Here is a 24,844-nt window from a genome sequence, read left to right as displayed (position 1 = left end):
TTGCTTTGTTACCTGCTTCCACTGTTTCTCTAATGTTCATGTTCTTTTTTACTATGTTCCTTTCATTGCTCAATAGTAGTAAGTACAAGCTGTGGTTTCTCCTTACTTCCAACCTCCTCGTAGAAAATCCAAACACTACCAGGATAGGAAGCAAAAAAATAAGTGTATGGACAGATGCTGCTTTTAATGTAAACACCAAGGGAGAGCCACACGTTCTAAAACTATTAGATGAACTAACTCAAACACAGTAGCAGTGCAGCCAGAAGTACTTGGTAAGGTATATGAGTGTGAGGATTAGAATGGGAATTTAGAAGTGTCTCAAGGTTTGATTTCTCTCTGAAATAGAACCTTTCTTTTATGAACAATGTAATATCTTACTGTGCAATAAGTCACCTTACTGTGTTTGAGAACAGAGAAGCTGAGTCTAATTTCCAGTTTTTAAATAGCCTAATACTACTTATTTTGGATTTCTAATATAAAGATTCAGATGTAAGCTTCCAGATTTCAGAAAACTTACTTAGGTTCTGTAAAATTGTCACCATTACAATAACCAAAAGTATCTGTGTTAGAAAAAATAGCTGTTATTATTAATATCTAGTGGAAAAACTATCAATATATATCACTTCTGTTTTCTTTCATCACAGCTCCTGTGAAGAGTGTTAGAACGCTACCTAAAGATGGCAAGTTGTGGGTAGGGTGGACTGCTCCTAACAGTTATGTTCTTAAATATGTGATTGAATGGTGTCTGGTGTCCAACAGCTCAGACTGCATCATAGAATGGCAGAATGAACCAGGAAATGTTCAAGGAACATACTTAAAAGGTATTTAGCTTATAAGTTTATGAATACTTTGTAGAACACTCTAAAGACTAATCAGTATTCTCCAAGTGAGGAACGTCCTCTTGCAGACTAGACATGTATTGTAGGCCAGTAATCTGGGATAATAATGAGAGCTTCTCTTAGTTTATCATGTCAAAGTATCTGTATATTTTTGGCAAATATAAAACTGTATCTAATCTTGGATTTTGAAACTTATTATGTGACAGCAAGGGTTTTATCTGCATTTATTTTTTAGTCTTCTCATTCTTGGAAACCATTTAAATAGTGAGAAGGCTGAACTCCTTCAAAATCAAATTCTCTGATCCCTCTTTCAGTTCAAACAATGGAACTTGATCATCTTTACAGTTCTTTTCAGATTATGATCAGTAGCTTAGATCAATAATTTTGGGGTTCAGTGCTGCAGACAAAGGCTTTTTATTTAAAATAAATCAGAAGAAACCTATATTTTTATGGAGTCTGTTTATTAAATCAAACATTTGAATGTGAACCATTATATTGTTCCTGTAGCTAATATTTTAGAGCAGTATGTCAGTAAGCTCTGTGAAAAATAGTCAGCTGCACTAGATGAAAGTGCATCTGATGATAAACAGCCAAAACCCAGAACCCTGTTATCTGAAAGGAATGAGAAGTATGGTGAGGAATTTGACTGTCTGTGAAACAACACATTTTAAATTCTTTTATTAGGTGATATAAAGCCATTCAAGTGTTACTTGATAACTGTGTACCCCCTATATGCTGATGGTCAGGGAAGTGGACAGTCTGTGAAGGCTTATCTTCAGCAGGATCGTAAGTACAGAATACTCATCTTGGAGCACATAAACTGACTTTCTTGACTAAACATAATGAGACCTTTGCTTTAATGTGACTGTAATGAAAACTGCTTCTGTTTTTGAGGGCCATCTGACATAGTTGATCTTGTCCCTTCTATTAACATCCATTCTGCTTATTTACAGTATTTAGGAGTTAAACAGATGTCTGTGACTGGCTCTTCCTGTTTTTCCAAACTTTATCAGATAATTTGGTGTGAAGTATTTTGTTATCAGTATAGTAATTTCTGTGCTGAATTATTTTAAATTTCAAGTATGACCCCAAGACTGATTAACTTCAGTTTAAGATTTCTTGTGATCTACTGTTTTTCACAGCGGGTTTTTTTTCCCCCCTGGAAGTTTCTCTTTTAAAGCATCTTTGGAATTCCTGAGTTGTCTGAAAATAGTGCTTTGCACATGAGTTAGTCCAGCTATTCCATTGAAGTTCTTATGCAGTAGCAATTCAGTGCTTATTAGTACACTGTTGCTCTGGATGTGAGGGTGCCCAACAGAAATGATTCTTCATCTCCCCATTACAGGTCCTTCAAAAGGACCAACTGTTCAGACCAAAAAAGTAGGAAAAGCTGAAGCTGTTTTGACATGGAACCATCTCACAGTGGATGAACAAAATGGATTTATCAGAAGTTACACCATATTTTACAAAACTGTTGATGGAAATGAAACAGGTAACAGAAATCAGAGAAGTACTTTGTGGTATTGAAGTATTCCATCTGTCTCCTTCCTAATACATGTTCCTGGAAAACAAGATACATAATCAAGCGTGGCTGACAGTCTCTTCTGATGACATCAAGCTGATGTCTGAGGCATAACTCTCCTCCATACTGAACATAAAAAGTCCCTAACAAAAGAATTCAGACCATGCAGTCTGTGTATAAGAGGGTACTGAGTTTAGTTTCCGAAAGCTAATTTGTGGGTATTGTTTCCATTGTTCTTTCTAAATACAGGATGAGTTGGTGTAGCAAGACTGTTCAAGACGTAAAGGAGTTGACTACATTTAATTATGATAAAGCCTTAAGAAAGGGGGTGTGGCGTGTGGTGTTTTAATTCTCCTGGAACTCTAGATCAGTATATTACTGGTGTAAAACATCTTGTTTGAAGTGCATTTTAGTCCACAGTAATGTGTATGACCTGCAGACTTTTTAACAGAGAGCTAGCCCTATCAAAAGTTTTCTTTTTAGATTTTCTTAAATTCGAAGGGCCTACCCTACTTCTAATTTCTAGTTAACCATGTTTTTTTCTGCTTAGCCATGTATTCTGCTTATTAGAGACCTTTAGGCCTTAACTTTATTACTAGCTTAGTTTGTAGCTACATTCTGAGGGGAAAAAGAACCCCAGGAAATTAACATGTAAAATATCATCAAGAAAGACTAAATTCAAACACTTGAGCAGAAAACACATTTCAGCATTTCTTGTACAAGTTTGGTCTTTCTGTGTCTGTATGTTCCATACAGTCTTGCATTCTACTAAAACTATCTTGTACATCTGAAGACATGATGTTCTAATGTTACTGTGTTTGTGGAGATGTAATAAATTGTACAGAAAACTAATATAAATTTTTTTCCTCTCTAGCTGTGACAGTGGATCCTTCCAAGACAGAGTATACCCTTTCTTCTCTAACCAGTGACACACTGTATACTGTGCGGATGATGGCATACACAGACGAAGGAGGCAGGAGTGGCCCTGATTTTACATTTACTACACAAAAATTTGGTAAGAAGAGCGGCACAATTAGTAGAAGTAGGAAGTAATGTTACAACAGTATAACAAGGCTCTGTGCAAGATCTGATTGGAAGGGAAGATGCTTTTATTCTTCTGATTGTACAGAGGACAAGCTATCCTCTTCAGGTCTTCTGGATTGCTCTTTTATGTTGGCAAACATGTTGGTTTTGGATGTTTTGTGTATACTTTAGGTTACAGTATTCTTTGGCCCCAACTTTGTGTGAAGTTATTAGGACAGTGCCTTTGTCTTCTGTTCTAGTGTCTGATAGCTCCTACCCTGGTCTCAGAGTAGAGTCTTTGTTTTAATCTGAAGGTAGGTTGGCCTTTATTATCCTGATACAGGTGTCCTGAGAAGATGCAGAGGTGTGCTGGGATCTTGATCTGTTAATCTAGGTGCCAGTCAGCCCATGCCATTCTTAAAACCCTTCCTCAGCTTCTGCATTCTCATTCATACCACTATTAGTTTGCTACAGTTCTCTGCAGAGACTTATTTTGAATAGTAAAACTTATTGTATGCTCAGCTTCCTGTTTATAATGGTAGGAGCAACAGCATTAACCAAACTTAGTGTGCAGAGCACTTTAGATTTAGCAGGGTTTTATATTGTTTTGCTATATAGTGTTGCTCTCCCCTAAGCATTCTGTAAGGTTTAATTAAGAATTTGGTTTGTGTGGTAGAGTTTTAGTATCAAGGGAGGGGCTACAAAGGTGATTCCTGTGGAAAGCTGCTGGACACTCCCCCATCTCTAAGTCAAACCTACCTCTGGCTAAGGTCAAGTCAATCAACAGTGGTGGTAGCACCTCTGTGGTAACATATTTAAGAGGAGAAAAGCTGCAGTGGAGAGAGGAATGAGATATGAGAGAAACAACTCTGCAGACACCAAGGTCGGTGAAGGAAGGGGTGGAGGAGTTACTCCAGGCATTCCCCTGCAGCTCCTGGTGCAGCCCCCGGTGAGGCAGGCTGTGCCCCTGCAGCCCATGGAGGTCCACGGTGGAGCAGATCTCCGCCTGCAGCCCCTGGGTGACCCCACTCAGAGCAGGTGGATGACCAAAGAACACTGTGATTCCATGGGAAGCCTGTGCTGGAGCAATCTGTTCCTAAAGGACTGCATCCTGTGGAAGGGACCCACATTGGAGCAGTTTGTGCAGGACTCTGTCCTGTAGGAGGGACCCCATGCTGGAGCAGGGGAAGAGTTTGAGGACTCCTCCCCTCAAGGGTAAAGAAGCAGCAGAGACAATGGGTGATGAACTGATCACAACCCCCATCCCCTGTCCCCTGTGCTGCTGGGGAGGGACGAGGTAGAGAAATCAGGAGCAAAGCTGAGTCCAGGAAAAGAGAGGGGTGGGGGCAAGGTGTTCTGAAGATTTGGGTTTATGTCTTATTGTCCTATTCCCATTTGATTGGTAACAAATTAAATTGATATATTTTCTCCAAGTTGAGTCTGGTTTGCCTGTACCATAATTGATGAGTGAGCCCTCCCTGTCCTTGTCTCAACTCATGAGCCTTTTGTTATATTTCCTCTGCCCCATTACCCCACGGGGTGGAGGAGTAAGCAAGTGGCAGTGTGGTGCTTAGGCTGACTGGGCCCAAACCGTGGCAATGTGTATAACAGTGGAAGGAATAAATAACAATAATGCAACCTTAAGTGTTTGCAGGTAAAGGATATTTTCATGTTCACAATAAACTGATGGATGATTAATGACATTACTTATTTGAATGTGATATTGTTACAGCAACCAGTAGGCCACTGAAACAGCTGTACCAGAGATGAATTCACATAAATGTTATTGTCATATCTGCCCAGACTGTAAAATTACTTGCTCCATCAGTATTACAGCTTCTAGAGCAACTTGTGGCTTTTATTGATGCAGGCATTAGATTGTTGCAACAGAGCTTTTCATGTTTTTACTGACAGGATATTTTCATGTGGTGAAAAGGTGCATTGGAAGGTGAAGCTTAAGACTGACTGCTGCGGCTGTATTCAGTTCCAGATTTTCCTTATCCCTTTGGGAATGTGTGCTACTGCTTTCCTTAAATGCCAAAATGGGCTATAACTGCTTCTCTTTGTTTTCTTCAGGGAAAGGAGAAATTGAAGCCATAGTTGTACCTGTGTGTCTAGCATTCCTGTTGATTGTGCTCCTTGGAGTTTTGTTCTGCTTCAACAAACGTGACTTGTAAGTATAAATGAAGTTTTTCTCTTATGCCAAGAAATAACAGAAGCATAACAGGTGGCCATAATGCAATACAATCAAGTAAAATAATCTACAGTTAGATCAGAAAAAGAAGGTAAAAGATGCATATGTTGATTGGTGTATTTTTTGTTTTCCTTGAGAAGTCAGGGCCTCTTATGATACTAATTTCTTACTGTTAACTATTGGCATGTAAACTAAATGTTCCATGACTCAATCCTGCAAGGAAATTGCTGCTTTTCTTGCTAGATTTGGTCGGGGTTAGGTTTGTTAGGTTTCAGTCAAGATATACTGTCTGTGTTGTTTTCTTAGTCATCATATGAGAGTAGAATGATGGTCTGTAGGTTGTGAAGCACAGAGGATCTGTTTGCTGGCTGTATTTGAGCTATTTAATTTTACAGTGTGAGCAGGCTTTACAGCCAAAAAAATTATGCAGACTTATCTTCTGTACCTGCTTTGCATAACCTCAGTCAAACTCTGTGCCTGTTTACTGTCTGCTGGGAAACATCCTGCCTCCTCCTGCTCCCTCTACCCCAGAGATCTTGGCTGTGGCTTTAGCTGAGAGCTTACTGCTGAAGTGTTTTCCCTGCTAAGGAGTAGCACTTCTCCCATGTCCCCATTGAACTATCTTTTGTTTCTAATTAAAGATGGCATTTTGTGCCCTTTTCTTTCTGACCTCCCTGCTGCTCCTAAAATCTGTTCTTAATCAGTTGAAAAGCCCATCTTGCAATGTTCTTCAGAGTTCTACAGAGGATGTGTTGTTGAGACTGTTTATAAAAGAGCAGGAGAGATACATCAGTTTCAAAGTTAGATTGGTTGGGGGTGTTTTATCTACAGAAACTTTTATTGTTAAGTAACAGTTATGACATTCTTAGAGTTCAGAGTTAAAAAAGACCAAGCAAGTTTTTCTTCAGATACTTTCACTTTATTTTTAGCTGTAAAGCTGGCTTAGACTTTGACAGCTGTGTTATTCATCGTTATTTTAAATGAGCAGCAGTGTATTTTTATACTGACCTGCATCATAAACTTTAGATAAATAATTGCTCTGTAGATTTTAGAGTGCTGTAAATTTGAAAATGCCTCACTAACTGTTACCATTTATTGGCTTGCCTTATGTTGGATGGCTACATCTAATGTGTGAAGGAGTCACAAGTGCAGTGCTGTGTTTGCTAAGTAGTACAGCTTCATACAAAGATGTAAAGAAGTGCAGGAAGGATTCCTGTTTGGAAATAAATACTCTCGCAAAATTGCTATGTAAGGGAGTGGTGTCCTGCATTATGCAGTACTTGCTATCAACATAGGAATTTGGGAAGTTCATCTTGAAATGTTACTCTGTTTTTAATCCTTTACAGAATTAAAAAGCATATCTGGCCTATTGTCCCTGATCCATCCAAGAGTAACATTGCTCAGTGGTCTCCTCAAGTTCCAGCTAAGGTAATGGTCATCTTTATAAACTATATAAAGCTTACAAACATCTCAGACTAGCCAGTGGGAGTCTTTCTGTCTTCTAGCACAGATGGATTTCAAGTAGAAAAAAAACGTTAAGTTTCACGACATTGATTACGATATGGTTAGAAGACTTCATTGCATCAATAGATTCAGCATTAGAAATGCATGGCCCTTAGCACAAGTTCACAGCATAGAGCATTGTGAGTTATATTCAGTTTACTAGTTGGAGGGGTCATGTCCTAATTATGTTATTCATTCATGGGAAATCAGGATTAAGTAAACAGTATTCATGATTCCCATTCTTAAAACCCTGAAGTGACTTGTTTGCACAGTTATGTCATGAATGAGAGAGAAAGCTCTCTAAAAGTTTCTCATGGATGAGGAGATGGCAGCAAAATTTCTGCCCTGTGTGGGGTGAATGACATAGCAAATTCTGTGCAATAAACTGTGGCTAACTTCTATGAAGAACTGCTGTGATGTTGAATACATTATTGGAAGTAATGTATGTATGGCCTCAAAGAATGTTCCTGTGCTACACAGCAAATGGTTCTATGTTTACAGCTTTAAAAAATAATTACAGTTAAAGCAAAGCTTGCACACCCACTATGGTTTTAGAATAGCTGCATAATTAAGACTTTGTTTGGGGGACAAAAATACATCCTTCATTTTGTAACAGATACTTTGGACATACTGCCAAACTTAGTAAGGAGAAAACTTATATGAAGAAACTTGAAAAAATTACAGAATAAAAATTGCTATATTTACTGGGGTTTTTGATTTTTAAATAACCTTCCTCTTAGGCAACATTCATCTCTTTCTTTCAGCATAACTTTAGTTCCAAAGATCAGATGTACCCAGAAGGCAGCTTTACAGATGTAAGCGTTGTAGAAATAGAAGCTGATGACAAGAAGTCTTTTTCAGAACAAGATCTAAAACCATTTGACTTGCTTAAAAAGGAAAAAAGTACGTCAGAAGGGCACAGCAGTGGTATTGGAGGATCCTCGTGCATGTCTTCTCCTAGGCAAAGTGTCTCTGACAGCGATGAAGGTGAAACTACACAAAACACTTCAAGCACTGTACAGTATTCAACTGTAGTACTTAATGGCTACAGAGACCAAACACCTGTACAAGTCTTTTCAAGGTCTGAGTCAACTCAGCCACTACTAGATTCAGAAGAGAGATCAGAGGATCAAGCTGGAGGAGGTGACAGTACAACCCAGAGGCAGCATTATTTCAAACAAAATGGTGGTCAGGATGAAACCAACACAGACAGGCCATGCTTTGAAAGAACAAAGCAAAATATTCATGCTAATGAGGGGGATCTTGTTGGATTTGCACAGTTGCAGATCTCAGGTCAGAGTTCACAGCTGTTGGGCCTTGGGCTGGAAAAAAATACCCAGGAAGCTGCTCTATCAGATGTTTTACAGGCAAGTACTGAAGAACAAACTGTGAGATCTGAATCAGTGGAAGGAAACCCAGTGTTGGTTGGTGAAATGCCAAAAAGTTACCTCCCGCAGACTGTGAGACAAGGGGGCTATATGCCTCAGTAAGAGAAGAGACTGGCTCTGTTAGGCCTTCATTAGTGCCTGTTCACACTTTCTCCTGTGTTTCTGATAAATTAAGCTAGGTATTTTTATCTGAATGCAGATAGAAGTACTGAAATTGTGATGACTAATTTGACAAAGTACAGTAAGGACTGTGTGTTTGTGGAAAATTTGCAGTCCAGACTTACACTTTTATGCACTACATAAAATCTTATGTCTGGATAGCTGAAAAGCCTTTGTGCTACTTTGGGGATTTTGTGTCTTGTCATAGCAGATTTACATGTGATTGAAAATGGCAAGTTTCAATTAATCACATCAGCCAATAGACCTCCCAGAAGAAATTGATTTGTGACAGTGTACAAGCCTAAAAAGCCAGCTGTAGTTGCTTGGAGCATCTTTGTGCAAAAGTAAGGCTGAAGCTTAGTATTCTAATATGGAAGGATACTTGTGTCATATACTTTTCAATAGCTTGACTGACTTTCTGAATTTTTATTTTTGCCCGGTGTCTCCAGTTTCCACCTTACCAGACATGCAAATCATGTTTAACCCCATTTAAAAATTAATTAAACAGAACTTGCTATGGTGTGCCAGTAAGAAAACACCATGATTGCTTGACTCTGAATGCTACTATAGTAATTGATATTCTGCTTACATTTAGATATGTGTGCACATGAACTATATAATAATTTGGCCTAAAAATGTACCTTGCAACTTGACACACAGCAATTCAGTCTCATGTTCAAAAATTTAAAAATCCAGATGAAAACACAGATTAACAGTTAAAGATTTGTACCCAGATAACTGATTATACCATACCTCTCTGGTCATACAAATTGCCTTTGTTTAATAAGTGCACCTTTGCTGTATACAGCTTAAGAGGCAAGTAACAAGTTTTTACCATTTTTCTAACTGCCGAGGAGAAAAGGAATATGACCTTCTGGATTGACTACAATGATTAGTGTGCTGTAACCTCACTGCTAATGTCGCAGGACCTCCTTCAAACTGAAAGTAGCAAAAACGAAAGCATTGAAGTCATTGAAACTCTCAGAAGAAAATACAAAACTCGTACCCTGAATGTGACCATTGCTGGTAGTATGTATCTATTAGCAATCATGAGCCACAAATAACACACATGGCTCTTAAAATTCATTTTTTCTTATGTCTCACTTTTTCCCTGTTTATACAGTTTGATTTTATTGAAGATACATTTCTTGGATACTGCCTCTACCAGGGTTTAAGGAAAAATTAAGTTACACTAAGATAAACTCCTTCTGTAATGATAACTAGAAGTTTTATGGCACTCTTGCAGATTTTTTTTAACCTTAATTTAGTCTAGTCAGCTTTCTAATCTAACACTAATAAATAAATAAAATCTTCATTCAGAACACTAAATACTGTGCTGTGAGAATAAAACAAGGGTTTTATTTCTCCTTCAGCAAAAGAACTGTGTATTTAAGACAACATGAAACCTTTTGTGCTGTGACCTGTGGCGCTGCTATTCTGCAAAGCACTTGCTAATGACCCTGGAAAGGCAGGGGTCAGTATCATTTCAGCTTACACTGTCTTGTCTGCCAGCTCGCATGGAAGGACATATAAATTTCATGTGTCTTCCACTTTTGTTACAAACAACATCAATGCTAGAGTAAATTTGTAAGATTGCCTCTTGAAGTCTGGGCTATTTAAAAGTGATAAAGAATGCAGACTCTTTAGTAACATTTCAGTATTCCATACCTTTCTCACAACAGTATTTTTTGTATCTGGGCCCTTTTAAACTAGACCTTTCTTCAAACCAGTCCCCTTCCTTCTCTCCCCACTCGACCTCAGCACCTTCAGACTCCTTTCCAGAGGGCAGAGGCATAATGAAAATTATGCTGTCATGAGATAGTGCTGAGACCATCTTCCATTTTTTTCAAAGGTTGAAGGAGTGTTCCTTCATCAGAACACATTCTTCTGGGAAAGTAAGAGCAGTTACTTTATTGGGGGATGGGTTGTCTTTATGCAGACTTCTCTGTGACTGTAGAAACCCCAAGTAAAAGGGGAAGTCTTCTGAGCAGTGCAGTGCCTCTTAGAACTGCCTTGCAGCCATGTGCATGTAATCCACCTCCTGCTCATCTCTGAAATACTGTGGGCCTCAACCTGATGACTTACTCTGAACATTGCTTCAAAAATATGTTGATGATTTATTTCCTTTTTTTAAAATTGTTTTTGTGATCCAGCGATACTAACTTTTGATAGCATATGCCATATTTGAGGAACAACTTCATTTATTCCTGAAGTTACTATTTGCCTTTCTGTTGTGTAAAGGAAAGGCATTTGGTTCTCAGCTGCTGTTAATCATGGACTGTTTCCAACATTAAACAGCATCAAGAGATGCTCATTTTTAAAGGTCTGTGCTAACAAGAGTTCTGGCCTGTCACTCTGGCATCTTTCTTTGTGTTTATGGGCCAGTGGTAATAAACTCGCAGAATTGTACAGGAGTGTATCCTAGAGAGAATTCTGTCACTCTGACAGTTACATTCCATCTTTCATGCTTGTGCATTTATCTAGGGATAAAATACTCAGGACTAAGCAGGAGATACTGGTGGATGAACAGGTTGTAGAAGCCAGAGTACATAAAAATAGCAGGTCTACAGCTTGTTCATAAACCTATGTGCCAAATAATATATCATGCAGTGTTAAGGGTTAACTTAATTTTGTACTTTGGATCGTAACAATCTTAATTGTATCAAACAGTTGCATACAGATTTTTAGAGTGTCTGTAACATAATTATAGGAGTCCACTGAAATTCTCTTAACTTGGTCCTAACATAATAATTAAATAAGAAGCTTCCCTGTCCCCCCCCAGTACCTGTGGTGCACTTTACAAAATAAAGGCATTATTTAAAAAAAAAAAAAAATCACACTTCACTACTGACATTTTCATGTCCATCTTGATTTCATGGACTGGAATTTTTCACGTAGGGGTGGGAAAATAGTTGTGAAGATCTTGTTACTTTGTTGGCAGGGAAGGGAGGATAGTACAAATAAATATTTTTCCTCTTTTAGCATGTTTGAAACATTTCTTAAGTGCAGGCTGGCGATCTGTTCCTCTGTTTACAAGAGAAGTGAATTTATTTATCTCTGTAATTTGGTTGTAGTAGAACAGGAGGTTGTTGAGTTTGTTTCTGGGTTGTATTGGCTCACTTTCAGGGCAGTTAGTCTGGGAATATCCTCCTCCACTGAAGTGAAAGTCTTGGGATGCTTTCATATGCCCTATTGTAGTAAACTAAACTGCCTGTTAAGCCTTAACCTGACAACGCAAAGCACAGCAGAGCAAAAATTTTTCTCAACTTCATTCTGGAGTGTCTGTGGCCAAGTGTTTGCCTATCTGTGCTACAGCAGCCTGGCAAAATGCTAATTACCAGGACTGGAAAAAACTTTGGCCCTGAGAGGAGGAGGGAGTTTTCATGTGAAGGCTGAGTCCTGTTCTTGGGCACTGGAGAAGTCGCATGGCCTGGAATGGGGTTTGCTGCTTCAGCTTTGACTGTAACTCATGAGCACCACCAGATGGTTAAAACTCATATAAGCGTACCCAGTATGTGAGAATCCCCGTGCTGATTTAACTTCACTAACTGAACTTGTTTAATTAGTGCCAGGTCTTGAATATCCAAGACCCATGTCAGTATATGCTGCTATGGTATTGACTTCACAGTGGGATCTGAAACTCCAAAAACTGTCAAATTGTTAACAGTCAGCTCCATTCCAGGACATACCCATTTTAAATTACAATTTATGTGCATTAAATGGGACTAAATATACTGGCTTATTTTCCCTGAGACAGTTGTTGTAACTGAGGTTAAGTGTTATTTGGATACATTCCTTTATGTTAAAAAGTTCTCCTCACTGAGACATAATGAAACTTTATTAATACCCTGTAACCTCTTGTCTGTTTGCTAGTATGGATGCCTATAGCCAGTTTAAATTCAAAGAGTCGCTTTTAATGTCACTTGGAAGCAGTCTATAACAGAAATGTTGTCTTTTGTCATGAAACACCTGTCTGGGAATTAGAGCCAACCCTACAGTCTTCAGCTCAACGCTTGATCCAGAGAAGTGCAGTAAAGTGGAGCTGTAAGTGCAAAAGTCTGGAGAAGAGTAAAATTAAGTATCTTGTGTTGGACTTACAAATTCCCATTTCTCTTCCTTAAAAGTGAAAGCATCAGTTTAAAAAAAAAAAAAAAGCTAAAATGCATATGTGTTTGCTTTCACTGTTGTTTCCTATGTAGTACTTGTGCTATCTGAGCCATTCCTGAAAATGACAGCAGTGCTGACCTAATGCACACAGATGCATTTTAAGGCCACAAGATTTGATACAAATTTAAAATTTATGACTAAGGGCCAGATCTCAACAATTCTCCACTTCCCCCTGCCCCTCTTAATTTTAATGCAGAGGGAGGGTAGGCAGCAAGTACCTCCCAGAATGCAGCTTTAGCCAGTATTTGTGTTTGTTTGCAAAGACAACTTTGAAGGGGATAAACGCAATAGTCATTCATACTCTGCAGAAGCACACTTCTGTAACAATAGATGAAAAATACATATGGCACAACTGTCAACAGGACATCCTTCTGCTCAGACTGAAGCATCTTCTGCACCCCGCAGTGGCTGTTCTTCTTTGGGGAGTACAGGCGGGGTTGATGAGCATTTGCTGCAGTGTTGAAACTGGTAACACCTATCGCTTTTCTTCATATCAAAGCACATTTGTTAATGGATCCAGTCAACTTGCTGTTTTCTTAACACACCAGTCTTGTTTACAGTGTCACATATAGCCTGACACTTCAATACAGCGATGGATTGTCTAGTAACCAAGTGCTTTTATTTGGGGTTAAGGAGTCCTGTGGTCAAGGTCACTGGTCACTGAATGTTGCTGTGCTGCTACATGCATCTAGATAAGCAGATGCATGGGACACAGGGACAGACATACTAACAAGGAAAGTGCCTTGATACTGGATTGGATGGCTAGTGAATGTAAATACTAAATAAAATTTTACTATGTACTTTAAGTATGGCTGATTAAGCTACTGGTAATTTGAATGCCAGCTTTAAAGGGCTTGCATACTCTGGCCCAAGGTTAAACTTGTAAATTGCTGCATAAGCTGTCTCTATATTATAGTAATGTGTTTTAATACCAGTACACTATCTTCATTCTTTTGCAAGCTGCACGTTTATTGTCATATAAACTCTGCTTTCTACAATTCACTGGTCAGTTTTGAATGTCTTCCTCTGTTACCCAACTGAGCCTGAATGTTGCGTTTGTCTGGTACATAATATACAAAAAGAAAACAAAATAGAATTCCATATTTAACTTGTGTGCTGGAGTTGGTGTTTTGCAAGGCTAACTTAAGTAGTAACCACAGAAGGAGAAGAGTGAGCACTGCCTAATAAGCAAGAAGTGGAGAGAGATCCCCAGAGAGAGACGTGACCATGGTCTCGGTAATGGTCAAAGGACAATGAGGCTGTATTTGTGGGTGAGTTTATTAGCAGGTGAATGCTCTTTAGTCCTTCCTTTGTAACTGCTCCTGTCTGTAGGTGTTGGCTGTGACTGCCTGACCTTGGCAGTGAGGCTGGTCCGGGGCCCCAGGTGCGTTCCTGCTGCTGGCCAGGGGCATGTCCTGTCAGGGAAAGGACTGCCTCTGCCTGCTTGCCACTCCCTGTGCTGAAGATGCCTAGAGGACTGATGCTCCAGCAGGCCTGTTTAGGTCTCTTGAAAAGGGGAAGAGTAGTGTCCAAGAATCTGGTTCTAAGGACCACTGAGGGAGTGAGGAGCAGGGTCTGATGCTGTCTACTCACACAGACTCATCTCCAAGAAAGGAGTCACAGACCTGCCTACAGCTGATGTTGCCCTTAGTTTCACCTGGGTTTGGCTCTTCTGTTTCCAGTAGGTGGAGGACCTTCACAGGCCTTCAGTGAGCTTGCATCTTGGCACTGAAAAAGCACATATCTTCAAATGATGGTCACATCTGCAAAAGGCTTCAAGCATGGCACCCAAGGAAAAGTGGTTTCTCCCTCCTGTCTGAAGTTCTGATTTGTATAGGCACACTCAGACCCATGTAAAAGGGAGCGGGGTGGGGAGGGGAGTGTTAACATCATGCATCACCTCCAGCACCAAAAATCATTCCAGTCGCTACCACAGACAGAAGAGCCGCCCCAGAACGTCACACCAGTTAAGTGTTCTATTTCTACCTAATCTAGTTCATTGCACAGTAGTTGGCTTAACCACTGTTTCATGTAAGGCCCCTGAAGTTTCTATGGGAGCATGGGGTTTTTGCATGTCCTCACCTGAGCTCATGGCTGCTGTGCTTCACAGCTGTAGGGTGAACTGCATGCGGGAGAGGAGGCAGCAGCCCTGTCTTTATAGACTGTCACTGCAGAGCAAGACTGCTTCCTGTCACTGCTAAAAGGAAATAGGGCTGGACAGTGAATGTTGGGAATACCCTGCTTTCCAGAGGAAGCACATACTTGTGCAGTGTACACACCAGAAGCTATCAGGTTCCTGGGAACAACTGTCTAGCCTCGTGGCTGGGGGCCAGAGGAACCCACAGAGGAGCTGGGGACGTGCCTAACCACAGGCAAGCCCAGGGGCAGCCCTAGTTTGGCCAGGATGGCCACTGGGCAGCAACACAGCACAGCAGCCCTGGAGCAACAGAGCTGCACACCTCGGGACGATGCATTTAGAGGTTTGCTGGGGGATTCCAGCTTTGTTTTGATCAGTTATTAATATTGAACCTCTCTGCAAAAGCATCTTCCATGTATTTTCCAGACATTTGTGCTGTTCATGATAGAGCAATCTAGCACCTTCTTGTCTTCCCAGCAGTCTCCAACTACCATGAACCCTAGCAGAGCCAGACTGTCCCCACTGCCCCCTACAAAGCACTAGGGTATTCCTAACTCAGCCAGGGAGGCTCTGAGCACAAATGACTCAATGGGGAGGTACAGGATGAAACTCAAGAGTGAGTAATCTGACTCCAGTCGTGCCTGCAAAATGGAAATATACTGTGCATTGATGCACTAGGCATCACGCTGGCTTTCTTTTTATGATAACACAGAAGTCACACTGTAAGCTTGGGCGCTGAGCTGGGTCAGAGGCCAGTGACAGGTTTCACTGAGGGCACAACTCTGTAGAAACCATTGACCCATATCCACCAGCACTCAGCTGGTCCTCAGCAGCTGCTGGCACAGCCCATTATGCTGAGCACACACTGTCATGGAGCAGGTTCTGGGCACCAAAATCCCAAAGAAAGCTCCTCAGAAAGTGCTCTTCAAGGCTGCAGCATAGCCCCCCTCTTGGCATTCCAGGGGTGTTTCTGGCAGGTCCTGGGCAGCCCAGCCTGGCCCCAGCACCCCAGGGCCCGTTCAGACCACCGGGGCTATGCCAGGAGATGGCAGCAGCATGCCTTCAACAGGCAGACAGGCTGCTCCTACACAGCCCCAGCTCCTACCCGTGACCAAATTACTCGTGTAGTTTTTAAATATTTCTTTTCTGACAGTTTAGGAAGACCCCTTGGCTCCTCTCCTGCCTCTCCCTTTGTCAGCAAAAGCTCTGCTCCATGTTTCGTGCTTCCATCACCCACAGTCCTGAGTGGGACGTTAAATCCAGCCCCGTGGGCAGGCTGAGGGCCTGCGAGCTGCCAGGCAGGTCAGCCTCCCAGTGCCCTCTGGCTCACAGTCCCGTCGGTCGGGGCCACACAATAGCCCGTCCACACGAAACAGGCCCAGATTACTGGCTCCTTGTCCCCAGGGGCTGACTAAAACATGCTGGGATTTGCTAATAGGAAGCCTCTTCTCATGCATTGCAACAGCCTGAATCACTGCACTGCACCATCCAGATAAGTAATCCCCACAGACCTTCATTTGTTACCAACATACATTCCCATGCACTTTGGGAACAAACATGGGGCTCTTGAACATCATTTCTGGACCAGACCTATGGCAGCAAAACTCTTCCTGCTTGAACGGATGCAGCTTTTTCCCGTTTTGAGGAGGTTCAGCACTGGAGAAAGCATGCATGGCTGCATGGGCAGCAAAGAGCCATGGGCACTGCCCCACTCCACCATCACTGCAGGACTCAGTTATGGATGAAGCAAGGACACTATTTTAGTACTAAGACAAATTTTCCTAGATAGGGGAACTGTACTAATAACCACTAACACATATTCCAGCTGCCATGTATCGTGGATTATGTGAAGATTACCCTGTGTTGAGTCAGAGACAACTGAAGAGGTTCCCTCCTTCCCTCCCCATCTTTCTCTCCCAGACATTTTCTAGACAAGCACTTGCTGCTAGCCTCAAGACAAAAGCAGATGCCTCCAGTCTGCTCAGGGCACAGCTCTTTCAGCAAGCCCCTATTATGCTCCACTTGCTGCATGCATTTTTGACTCACCTGTTTGCTGAGTATCTTTCTCTTTAAGTGAAGGCAGTAACACTCCTGTCTGTCTGTGTCAGAGAGCCTTTTCATTTTACTTATTAATATAAATTAATAACATTTAAATAGATAATGTATAGATACACATCTGTAAATGAGGGTAAATCGACTCATGAAGTAAGTATGAAAAAATAGGAACTCGTATCAGCCTTTAAAATTAGCCTGAATGCAATGCAAGAAAAAGGTCAAGACTCTGTGAGACTGCAACATGTGGAGTAATTTAAATAAAAATGTCAAAATAGAAACACCAAAAATAAAGAAACACTGCCAGAGCGCAAACTCCTTTAAAGGCAATGAAACTAAGACTTATCCACAGAAGCTGGAGTAAATAGAGATACTTCACACAACATGTGTTTCTGCCCAGAGAGAAATTCAAGTTAGCCAGACCTATCAATTAAAGAAAAAAATCAGTCCTTGCAAGACCAAATATCAGTGGTGGGAGCAGAACAACTACAAGCTGAGGACAATGCATCCAATCATTTATGTGAGGACATGGCAACAAAAACCACTCACCACAAAATAAGCAGGGGGACATGAGGGATTTTCCCCACACACCTACGCTCATATCCCATATTAGATGCAGCATTGCCAGCTCCCTTTCACTGAGAAATCAGCTACCTTGCTCTTACCTTAAACCCAGATCAGGAACCCAGGCAAACTCTACAGACTAGCAGATCTACTAGTAAATCCAAAGTTTAGGTAACTTTGCAGAAACTTGTTCAATGGTTTTGCACTGAGATAGCCACACGAAGGTATGGCACAAAAAATTTATGTTCCTAGGGACATGGGCTTGGAAAGGTGGGAATGTGCATAGGGAGGGTGAAGAGGGATAAGGTAAAAGGATGAGGTTGCCTCTATTTAAGATCAAGAGGAGACATAATGCGCAGCTTATAACTAGTATTATCCTTTGCTTTGTAAAGGCAGTACTTACAGAGAACCAGCACTGTGTGCTGGAAGAAAGGTGAAAATTAGCAAGACCTAAGATCCTGTGTGCTCATTTTCACCCAGGATTATGCAACAGTCCTCTGCTTCCTTCATTTCACAGCTCAGGTGACGTGAGAGCTTGTTAGGCTCATAAACTGCAGATACCCTTCATCAGAAGTGTAAAAGCAGTTAAGCCCTTCTGAAAATAAAAGCAAAAGCAGCAGAGAGCTGCAGTCCCTAAAGACAAGAAAAACTCAGGGCCTGTTCACGAGGCAAGTTACAAAACTGTTTAAAAAAAATTTAAAAAATCACTGGAGTTGAAAGCAAATACAGGGAACATGTTTGAAGGAGCTGTAAGCTCATGGGAGAGAGAAGCAGGCAGCAAGCCATGAAGGCAGCTGGATAGAAGCATTTCTGGGCAGTATGCTAGTTATGAAAAAGCTTTATATTAAAAGCAAAGACACTGTCCCCTGCACTTAATACTTCCTGTGTTCAGAGGACTTTTAAACACATTTTGTAAATAAAAATGTCTGTAGCTCATAAACGATGCAAGCATAAATTCCTACTCCTAAAAGAGGGGGAAAAAACCCAAAAAAACCCCAAACTCAAAAACCAGGAAGAGGAAGCAAAATCTAAAATCCCTCCCAGCTCAAAAATCCCCTGGCATAAATTAAAAACAGTGACAGAAATACAACCTAGAGGCCATGCTCAGACTTAGCAGACACTGATTATGAAAAGGTTCATTTCAGAAGTGTGCTGTGCTCATTTGGTAGAATTAAGAAGTGTCTTGCATCCTTTTACATTAGGGCATAATTTCCTGTAGTACCATTTTAGAAAGCCTTTCAAACTCTTTTATTTTTTTCTTTTCAGAATAAAGCGTTAGTTTTAGTTCAGTGATGTTCTAAGTAGGCATCCCAGAGCATTTACCCTGATTATAATCTTATGCTCATTGTTTCTGGCATCCCTGAATACTACTTGTGCAATTTTTCCATGATCATGAAATGCTTCTTCTTCATCGAATTCTATTAGACATACAGTTGCTCTCATGTAATGGTGAAAATTCTGCAGACATTACCCTTGGCTAGGTCAACACTGCACTCTGAGGATAGCAATGACAGAGCCAGGAAATCTAAATAAGGCTGCTTTTCTGAGGAATAAGTACTCCCTTCAAAATCAGTTTTGTCAAGGCCGACACTGAAATCTAGATAATATCCAAGTTGCCTCAGCAGGATTTCAGCAACGATAAAGCACTTTTAGCTCATCAGTGTGGGGCTGAGCAATGCCTGAAAATCAAACAGGTCAAGAAAAATGCTGGCAGTGGACATTCAAACTTGAAAACATTGACTTCATTACTCAAAAGGACTAGTCAGTGTTAAAAGAGCACTTTTCACTTTTGAAATATAAAACACCATATTATAGCATAGTTTCTTTGACCACTTGAATTGGGAACACAACCCCATTCCAGGCTTAGATGGACTGTTCTGTTAATGAGCACCCACTGGGCTGCAGCAACTCTCCTAGCATCCTCATCTTGCAGCAGATGAGCAGCAGGATAATCCCCCACCCTCCACCATGGACACAAAGCTCACCAGAGTAACCTGAATAACTCAGGACCCTGGGAACAGAAATTATTAAGCTACAGTTGGGGCAGCTCAGGGCAGCCTGCACTGGGAAGTACTAATCTCTGAGACAAACTTAGATACATGACTGGCTTGAAACCATTCTCCCTTCTGTCTGGGGAGAGCATTTTCTACACATGCCTTGTCTTTTAAGAGCAGAAGAAAGTAAAGCATAGGAATGGGGAGCTCAAAAACATTTGTTCACTTGTCAAGTATCCTGTTTTTAAACAGTTAGGAGAACAAATCTACATCATACATATACACATTTGTTTCTGTTCATGTTTTGATATTCTATTAAAGAAAAATCTCATTTCACAGAAGAACATGTTTGTCAAACATCTGTTCCAACTTTTGGATTGACACTCTTCATGTTCATGCTCTGAGTTCAAAAGACCTAGATAAAACAATTGTTTGAATTAAGTAGCAAAGTGGCAATGAAATAATTATTTACATTTGGAAAAAAGGGCAAACAAAATAATCATAGGAAAGCCAGAAAAAAAAGCAGGCAAATTAATCCAAGGTCACTACAGTAATTATATTTTTGTCAAATGCTGAAAAATAATTTCTGCTAAGTAGGAAAGACATAAAGGATTAAAAAGACAGTATTTTGTTTAGAGTCTCTCTCCTAAATTATCAGACTGGGAAGCATAACATGTACACAAAAAGGGTACAGTTAGTATTTTGTAATAAATATGCCTACTAAACATGACTAAGAATAGTTTGTACTACAAAAACAATGCTTAATATTTTTATTTCAGCTCCATTTACAAATGTTATCCTTTGTATACAGGACAAAACAGTTGCTTTAGGTATGCTCTATTTTTGAGCCAAGGATAGCATATTTTCTGATAAACAGCCCTGCTACAAAGGGACCATAAAACCACTGTGTATTTTACTTCTGTCTTGCCAGGAGGCAGAAGAGGTTGCTATTAACAACTACCTAAACTTGCAATAAGTCCATGTATTTACAGGCTCAAGACTTACCTACACTGAGAATGGACCTGCTTCCTGCTATCAATATGACAAACATTAACACAGAGCAGCAAAACAAGTCCTTCACTATCTTTGCAGTAGATTTGAAAGCAGAGTGAAACAACTTGGAACTCAAATTAATATACATTTCACCTGTTTACAGTTTTATATAGTCTCAAATCATTTATGCTGTATAAGCTCTACGTGTTATTTCCCAGTAACCTTTGGCAGAGTATCTTACCTGAGTATTTCAGAATACCTGCTAGTAGAACATAAAGCTATTGAATAAATATTCACAGATTAGCTCTTATACTCCTAAGGAGTGTGACATTTGTTATTAAAAACACTGTTTTATGTGACAACTGATATTTAGAGCTACATTGCTTCTAACATTGTGCTGTTGAATTTTCAATATTTTGTATTCTTTACATCCAAATTAGCTAAGTTACAACATTACAACCTAATACCTGAAATCCCTGTTATAACAAAGCCCTCTTACTGAAATTAATCAAGTGAGATTTCAAAATTAAAATGAGATTTCTTTGAAATAGAGCATCACAGTTGATTCATTATCTTTTCTTGTAATACTTCTAATCTCTGACAACATAAGGCCAAAGGATTTGGTACCATTCAACTACATAAACTACCAGCTGAAACCTTACTTCCATGACCATATCACATTGCATGCACCACAGTTTCTCTGAGGCTGCAGATAGCATGATCTCTGCAGCTAAGCCACTATGCATCATATCTGAGAAATCATGGCAGTCCAGTGAAGTTCCCCTGACTGGAAAAGGGGAAACATATCACCCATTCTTAAAAAGGGCAATAAAGAGGACCCAGGGAACTTCAGGCCAGTCAGCTTCACCGCTGTGCCCAGCAAGATCATAGAGTAGATTCTTCCGGAAACTACGCTAGGGCACATGGAAAACAAGGAGGTGATTGGTGACAGCCAACATGGCTTCAGTAAGGGCAAATTAAGCCTGACAAATTTGGTGGCCTTCTACAACAGGATTACGGCATTGGTGGATAAAGGAAGAGCAATTGACACCCTCTACCCGGACCTGTGCAAAGCATTTGACACTGTCCCACACAACATCCTAAATTGGAGAGACATGGATTTGATGGATGGATCACTTGGTGGATAAGGAATTGGCTGGATGGTCACACTCAGAGAGTTGCACTCAATGGCTCAATGTCCAAATGGAGAGCAGTGATGAGCAGCATTCCTCAGGAGCCAGTGTTGGGACCAGAACTGTTTAACATCTTTGTTGGTGACATGGACAGTGGGGTTGAGCGCACCCTCAGCAAGTTCACCAGTGTCACCAAGCTGTGTGGTGTGGTTGACACGCTGGAGGGAAGGGATGTGCCATCCAGAGGGACCTGGACAGGCTGAAGAGGTAGGCCCATGCAAACCTCATGAAGTTCAACAAGGCCAATGCAAGGTCCTGCCCATGGGCCTGGGCAGTCCCAAGCACAAATACAGGCTGGGCAATGAGCAGATTGAGAGCAGCCCTGAGGAGAAGGACTTGGGGGTATCAGTGGATGGAAAACTGACTGTGAGCCAGCAATGTGCACCCACAGCCCAGAAAGCCAGCCATGTCCTGGGCTTCATCAAGAGGAGTGTGGCCAGCAGGTCAAGGGAGGTGATTCTACCCCTCTAGTCTGCTCTTGTGAGACCACACCTGGAGTCTGTGTCCAGCTCTGGGGCCCCCAACACAAGAAGGACATCGACCTGCTTGAGTGGGTCCAGAGGAGACCATGAAGATGATCAGTTGGCTGGAGCACCTCCCTTATGAGGGCAGGCTGAGAGAGTTGGGGTTGTTCAGCCCAGAGAAGAGAAGGCTCCAGGGAGACCTTATAGCGGCCTTCCAGTACTTAAGGGGGGCTACAGGAAAGATAGGGAGGGACTCTTTATCAGGGGGTGTAGGAATAGGATGAGGGGTAATGGTTTTAAACTGAAAGAGGGTAGATTTAGATTAAAGGAAGAAATTCTTTACTGTGAGTGTGCTGAGGCCCTGGCACAGGCTGCCCAGAGCAGCTGTGGCTGCCCCCTCCCTGGCAGTGTCCAAGGCCAGGCTGGACGGGGCTTTGAGCAACCTGGGCTAGTGGAAGGTGTCCCTGCCCATGGCAGGGGTTGGGACTAGATGATCTTTAAGGTCTCTTCCAATCCAAACCATTCTATGGTTTTTTCTACACAGCGTTTCAGTGTCATTTTGAAACATAGCCCAACATTAAAACCCTAAGATCTTTGTGTTGGCAGATATCTACTATTATATCTATCCATATCTATCCATGACAGTTGCCTTGCATATGGCGGATGCGATCACTAGGCATTTAAACTTATTCTCTTACTATTGATCATCATAATTATCTGTACCATGGAAGCACTGGAAGATATACCTACACTGTCACTGTAGTCCTGGATTTGAGACTGCCTGAGTCTCAAGCTTCTTGATCATCCAGACTGCTTAACTGCTGGATTGCACTGAACTGTGAATGGAGGAAGCCAGTCACCTCCACACATGGGAAACTCAGACATGAAGGCACTAAACCAAGAAGTGTCAATCTGAACACAAAGCAACAAAGACAGTAAAAACATAGGTTAGGATTTCTAGTCAAGGGCCAGTATCTTGGTGAGCTCTTATGATATGAGTCCATGCACTACATAAAACAGAAAACCCCAGCAGTGAGGCAGCGTGCAATCTCATCTATCCTGATGAATGAGACTGAGCAGCAATATAAATTAACATAAATCACTTCATTCTGTGCAGATACTGCTGCACAAACACTAATTATGATACCTCAGTGTGCCTGGGATCAGGCACACACACAAACCCTTCAACTGGCAATTTCTCAAAGGAATCAGTGTAGTTACACAGATGATACAGATCTGCATAACTGCATCACTTATGCTGAATCTACACCAACTTGCAGCAGCAACAGGGAGTCTTTAAAGTTTACATCTAAAGATACTCTGCTTGCACAAACTCTGAAGGAAGCAAACAATGAATGTAACATTTTAACTTTCCTTATCTGTGAATGTCTAACATACTGGAAAAATCATACTGTGCACAGAAACAGTACAATATACTTCCTGTTACCGATGTAAGGATACTTGAGTTTTCTCATACAGGCCAAAGACAAGCCTATATGCATAATGTGGCAACTTTGAACACATCTTCATGTAAAGTCTAACAACCATCAGGGAGACAACTAAGGGGTTGGAGGAGGAAATCAAAATGCTCATGCAAGTAATTTAAGACTAGCTGGCAAGAAGCTCAGAACAAGGAAGACATGAGTGTGCAAGTAGATTAAAATGCATTAAGATAATTTTAACGTCATTTTTGTGTTCAGGACTGGTATGCATGGGTGTACCTACAAAAAGTCTGTAACAAGGTTCAATTTCAGAGCTTAAGTTCTCAGCTCCTGTCTGCCCTGGGAAATAACTAACATCAAAAGAATGGATTATAATATCTAGCATGCACCTTGTAGAATCATAGAATCGTTTAGGTTGGAAGAGACCTTTAAGATCACTGAGTCTAACCGTAAACCTAACTGTTAAATCCACCACTAAACCAGGTACCCAAGCACCACATCTACATGTCTTCTGAATACCCCCAGGGATGGTGACTCAACCACTTCCCTGGGCAGCCTGTTCCAATGCTTGACAACACTTTCAGTGAAGAAATTTTTCCTAATATGCAATCTAAACCTCCCCTGGCACAACTTGAGGCCATTTCCTTTCATTCAATCCCTTGTTACTTGGGAGGAGAGACCTACATCCACCTTGCTACAACCTCCTTTCAGGCAATTGTAGAGTCTCCCCTCTATGGGAGACCAATAAGGTGCCCCTCAGCCTCCTTTTCTCCAGAATAAACAACACCAGTTCCCTCAGCCACACCTCATAAGATTTGTTGTCCTTCTTTGAACACACTCCAGCACCTCAATGTCTTTCTTATAGTGAGAGCCCCAAAACTGAACACAGTATTTGAGGTGCAGCCTCACCAGTGCCGAGTACAGGGGGACTATCACTTCCCTATTCCTGCTGGCCACAGTGTTCCTGATACAAGCCAGGATGCTGTTGGCCTTCTTGGCCACCTGGGCACCCTGCTGGCTCCTGTTCAGCCGGCTGTCAACCAACACCGCCCGGTCCTTTCCTGCTGGACAGCTTTCCAGCCACTCTTCCTCAGGCCTACAGGTGCAGGACCCAGCACTCAGCCTTGTTGGACCTCATACAGTTGGCCTCAGCCCACCAATGAAACCTGTCCAGATGCCTCTGTAGAGCCTTTTTACCCTCAAGCAGATC

General features: G+C 41.3%; 1 protein-coding gene across 3 annotated transcripts in view; it reads left to right on the top strand.

The window, feature by feature from the left end:
* Positions 1–24,844, top strand: part of IL6ST (interleukin 6 cytokine family signal transducer) — a 74,922-nt gene that overhangs the window by 21,963 nt on the left and 28,115 nt on the right. For 2 of the 3 annotated variants that reach the window (XR_012635588.1, XR_012635589.1), the window contains exons 10-15: positions 645–821; positions 1,524–1,625; positions 2,185–2,331; positions 3,236–3,376; positions 5,461–5,557; positions 6,925–7,006. Coding sequence is in view for 1 of the 3 variants with exons in the window: in XM_074932495.1 (XP_074788596.1) it covers positions 645–821; positions 1,524–1,625; positions 2,185–2,331; positions 3,236–3,376; positions 5,461–5,557; positions 6,925–7,006; positions 7,846–8,571 (1,472 nt within the window). In the remaining 2 variants the exon portion in view is untranslated. Of the gene's footprint in view, positions 1–644; positions 822–1,523; positions 1,626–2,184; positions 2,332–3,235; positions 3,377–5,460; positions 5,558–6,924; positions 7,007–7,845; positions 13,909–24,844 lie in introns of those variants that run through there. The other variant, XM_074932495.1, reaches the window with a different exon arrangement.

Source organism: Athene noctua, chromosome Z (assembly GCF_965140245.1).
Source record: "Athene noctua chromosome Z, bAthNoc1.hap1.1, whole genome shotgun sequence".
NCBI lineage: Eukaryota > Metazoa > Chordata > Aves > Strigiformes > Strigidae > Athene > Athene noctua.
The sequence above is the reverse complement of the archived record's forward strand: the minus strand, read 5'-3'. Positions and strand labels throughout refer to the sequence as shown.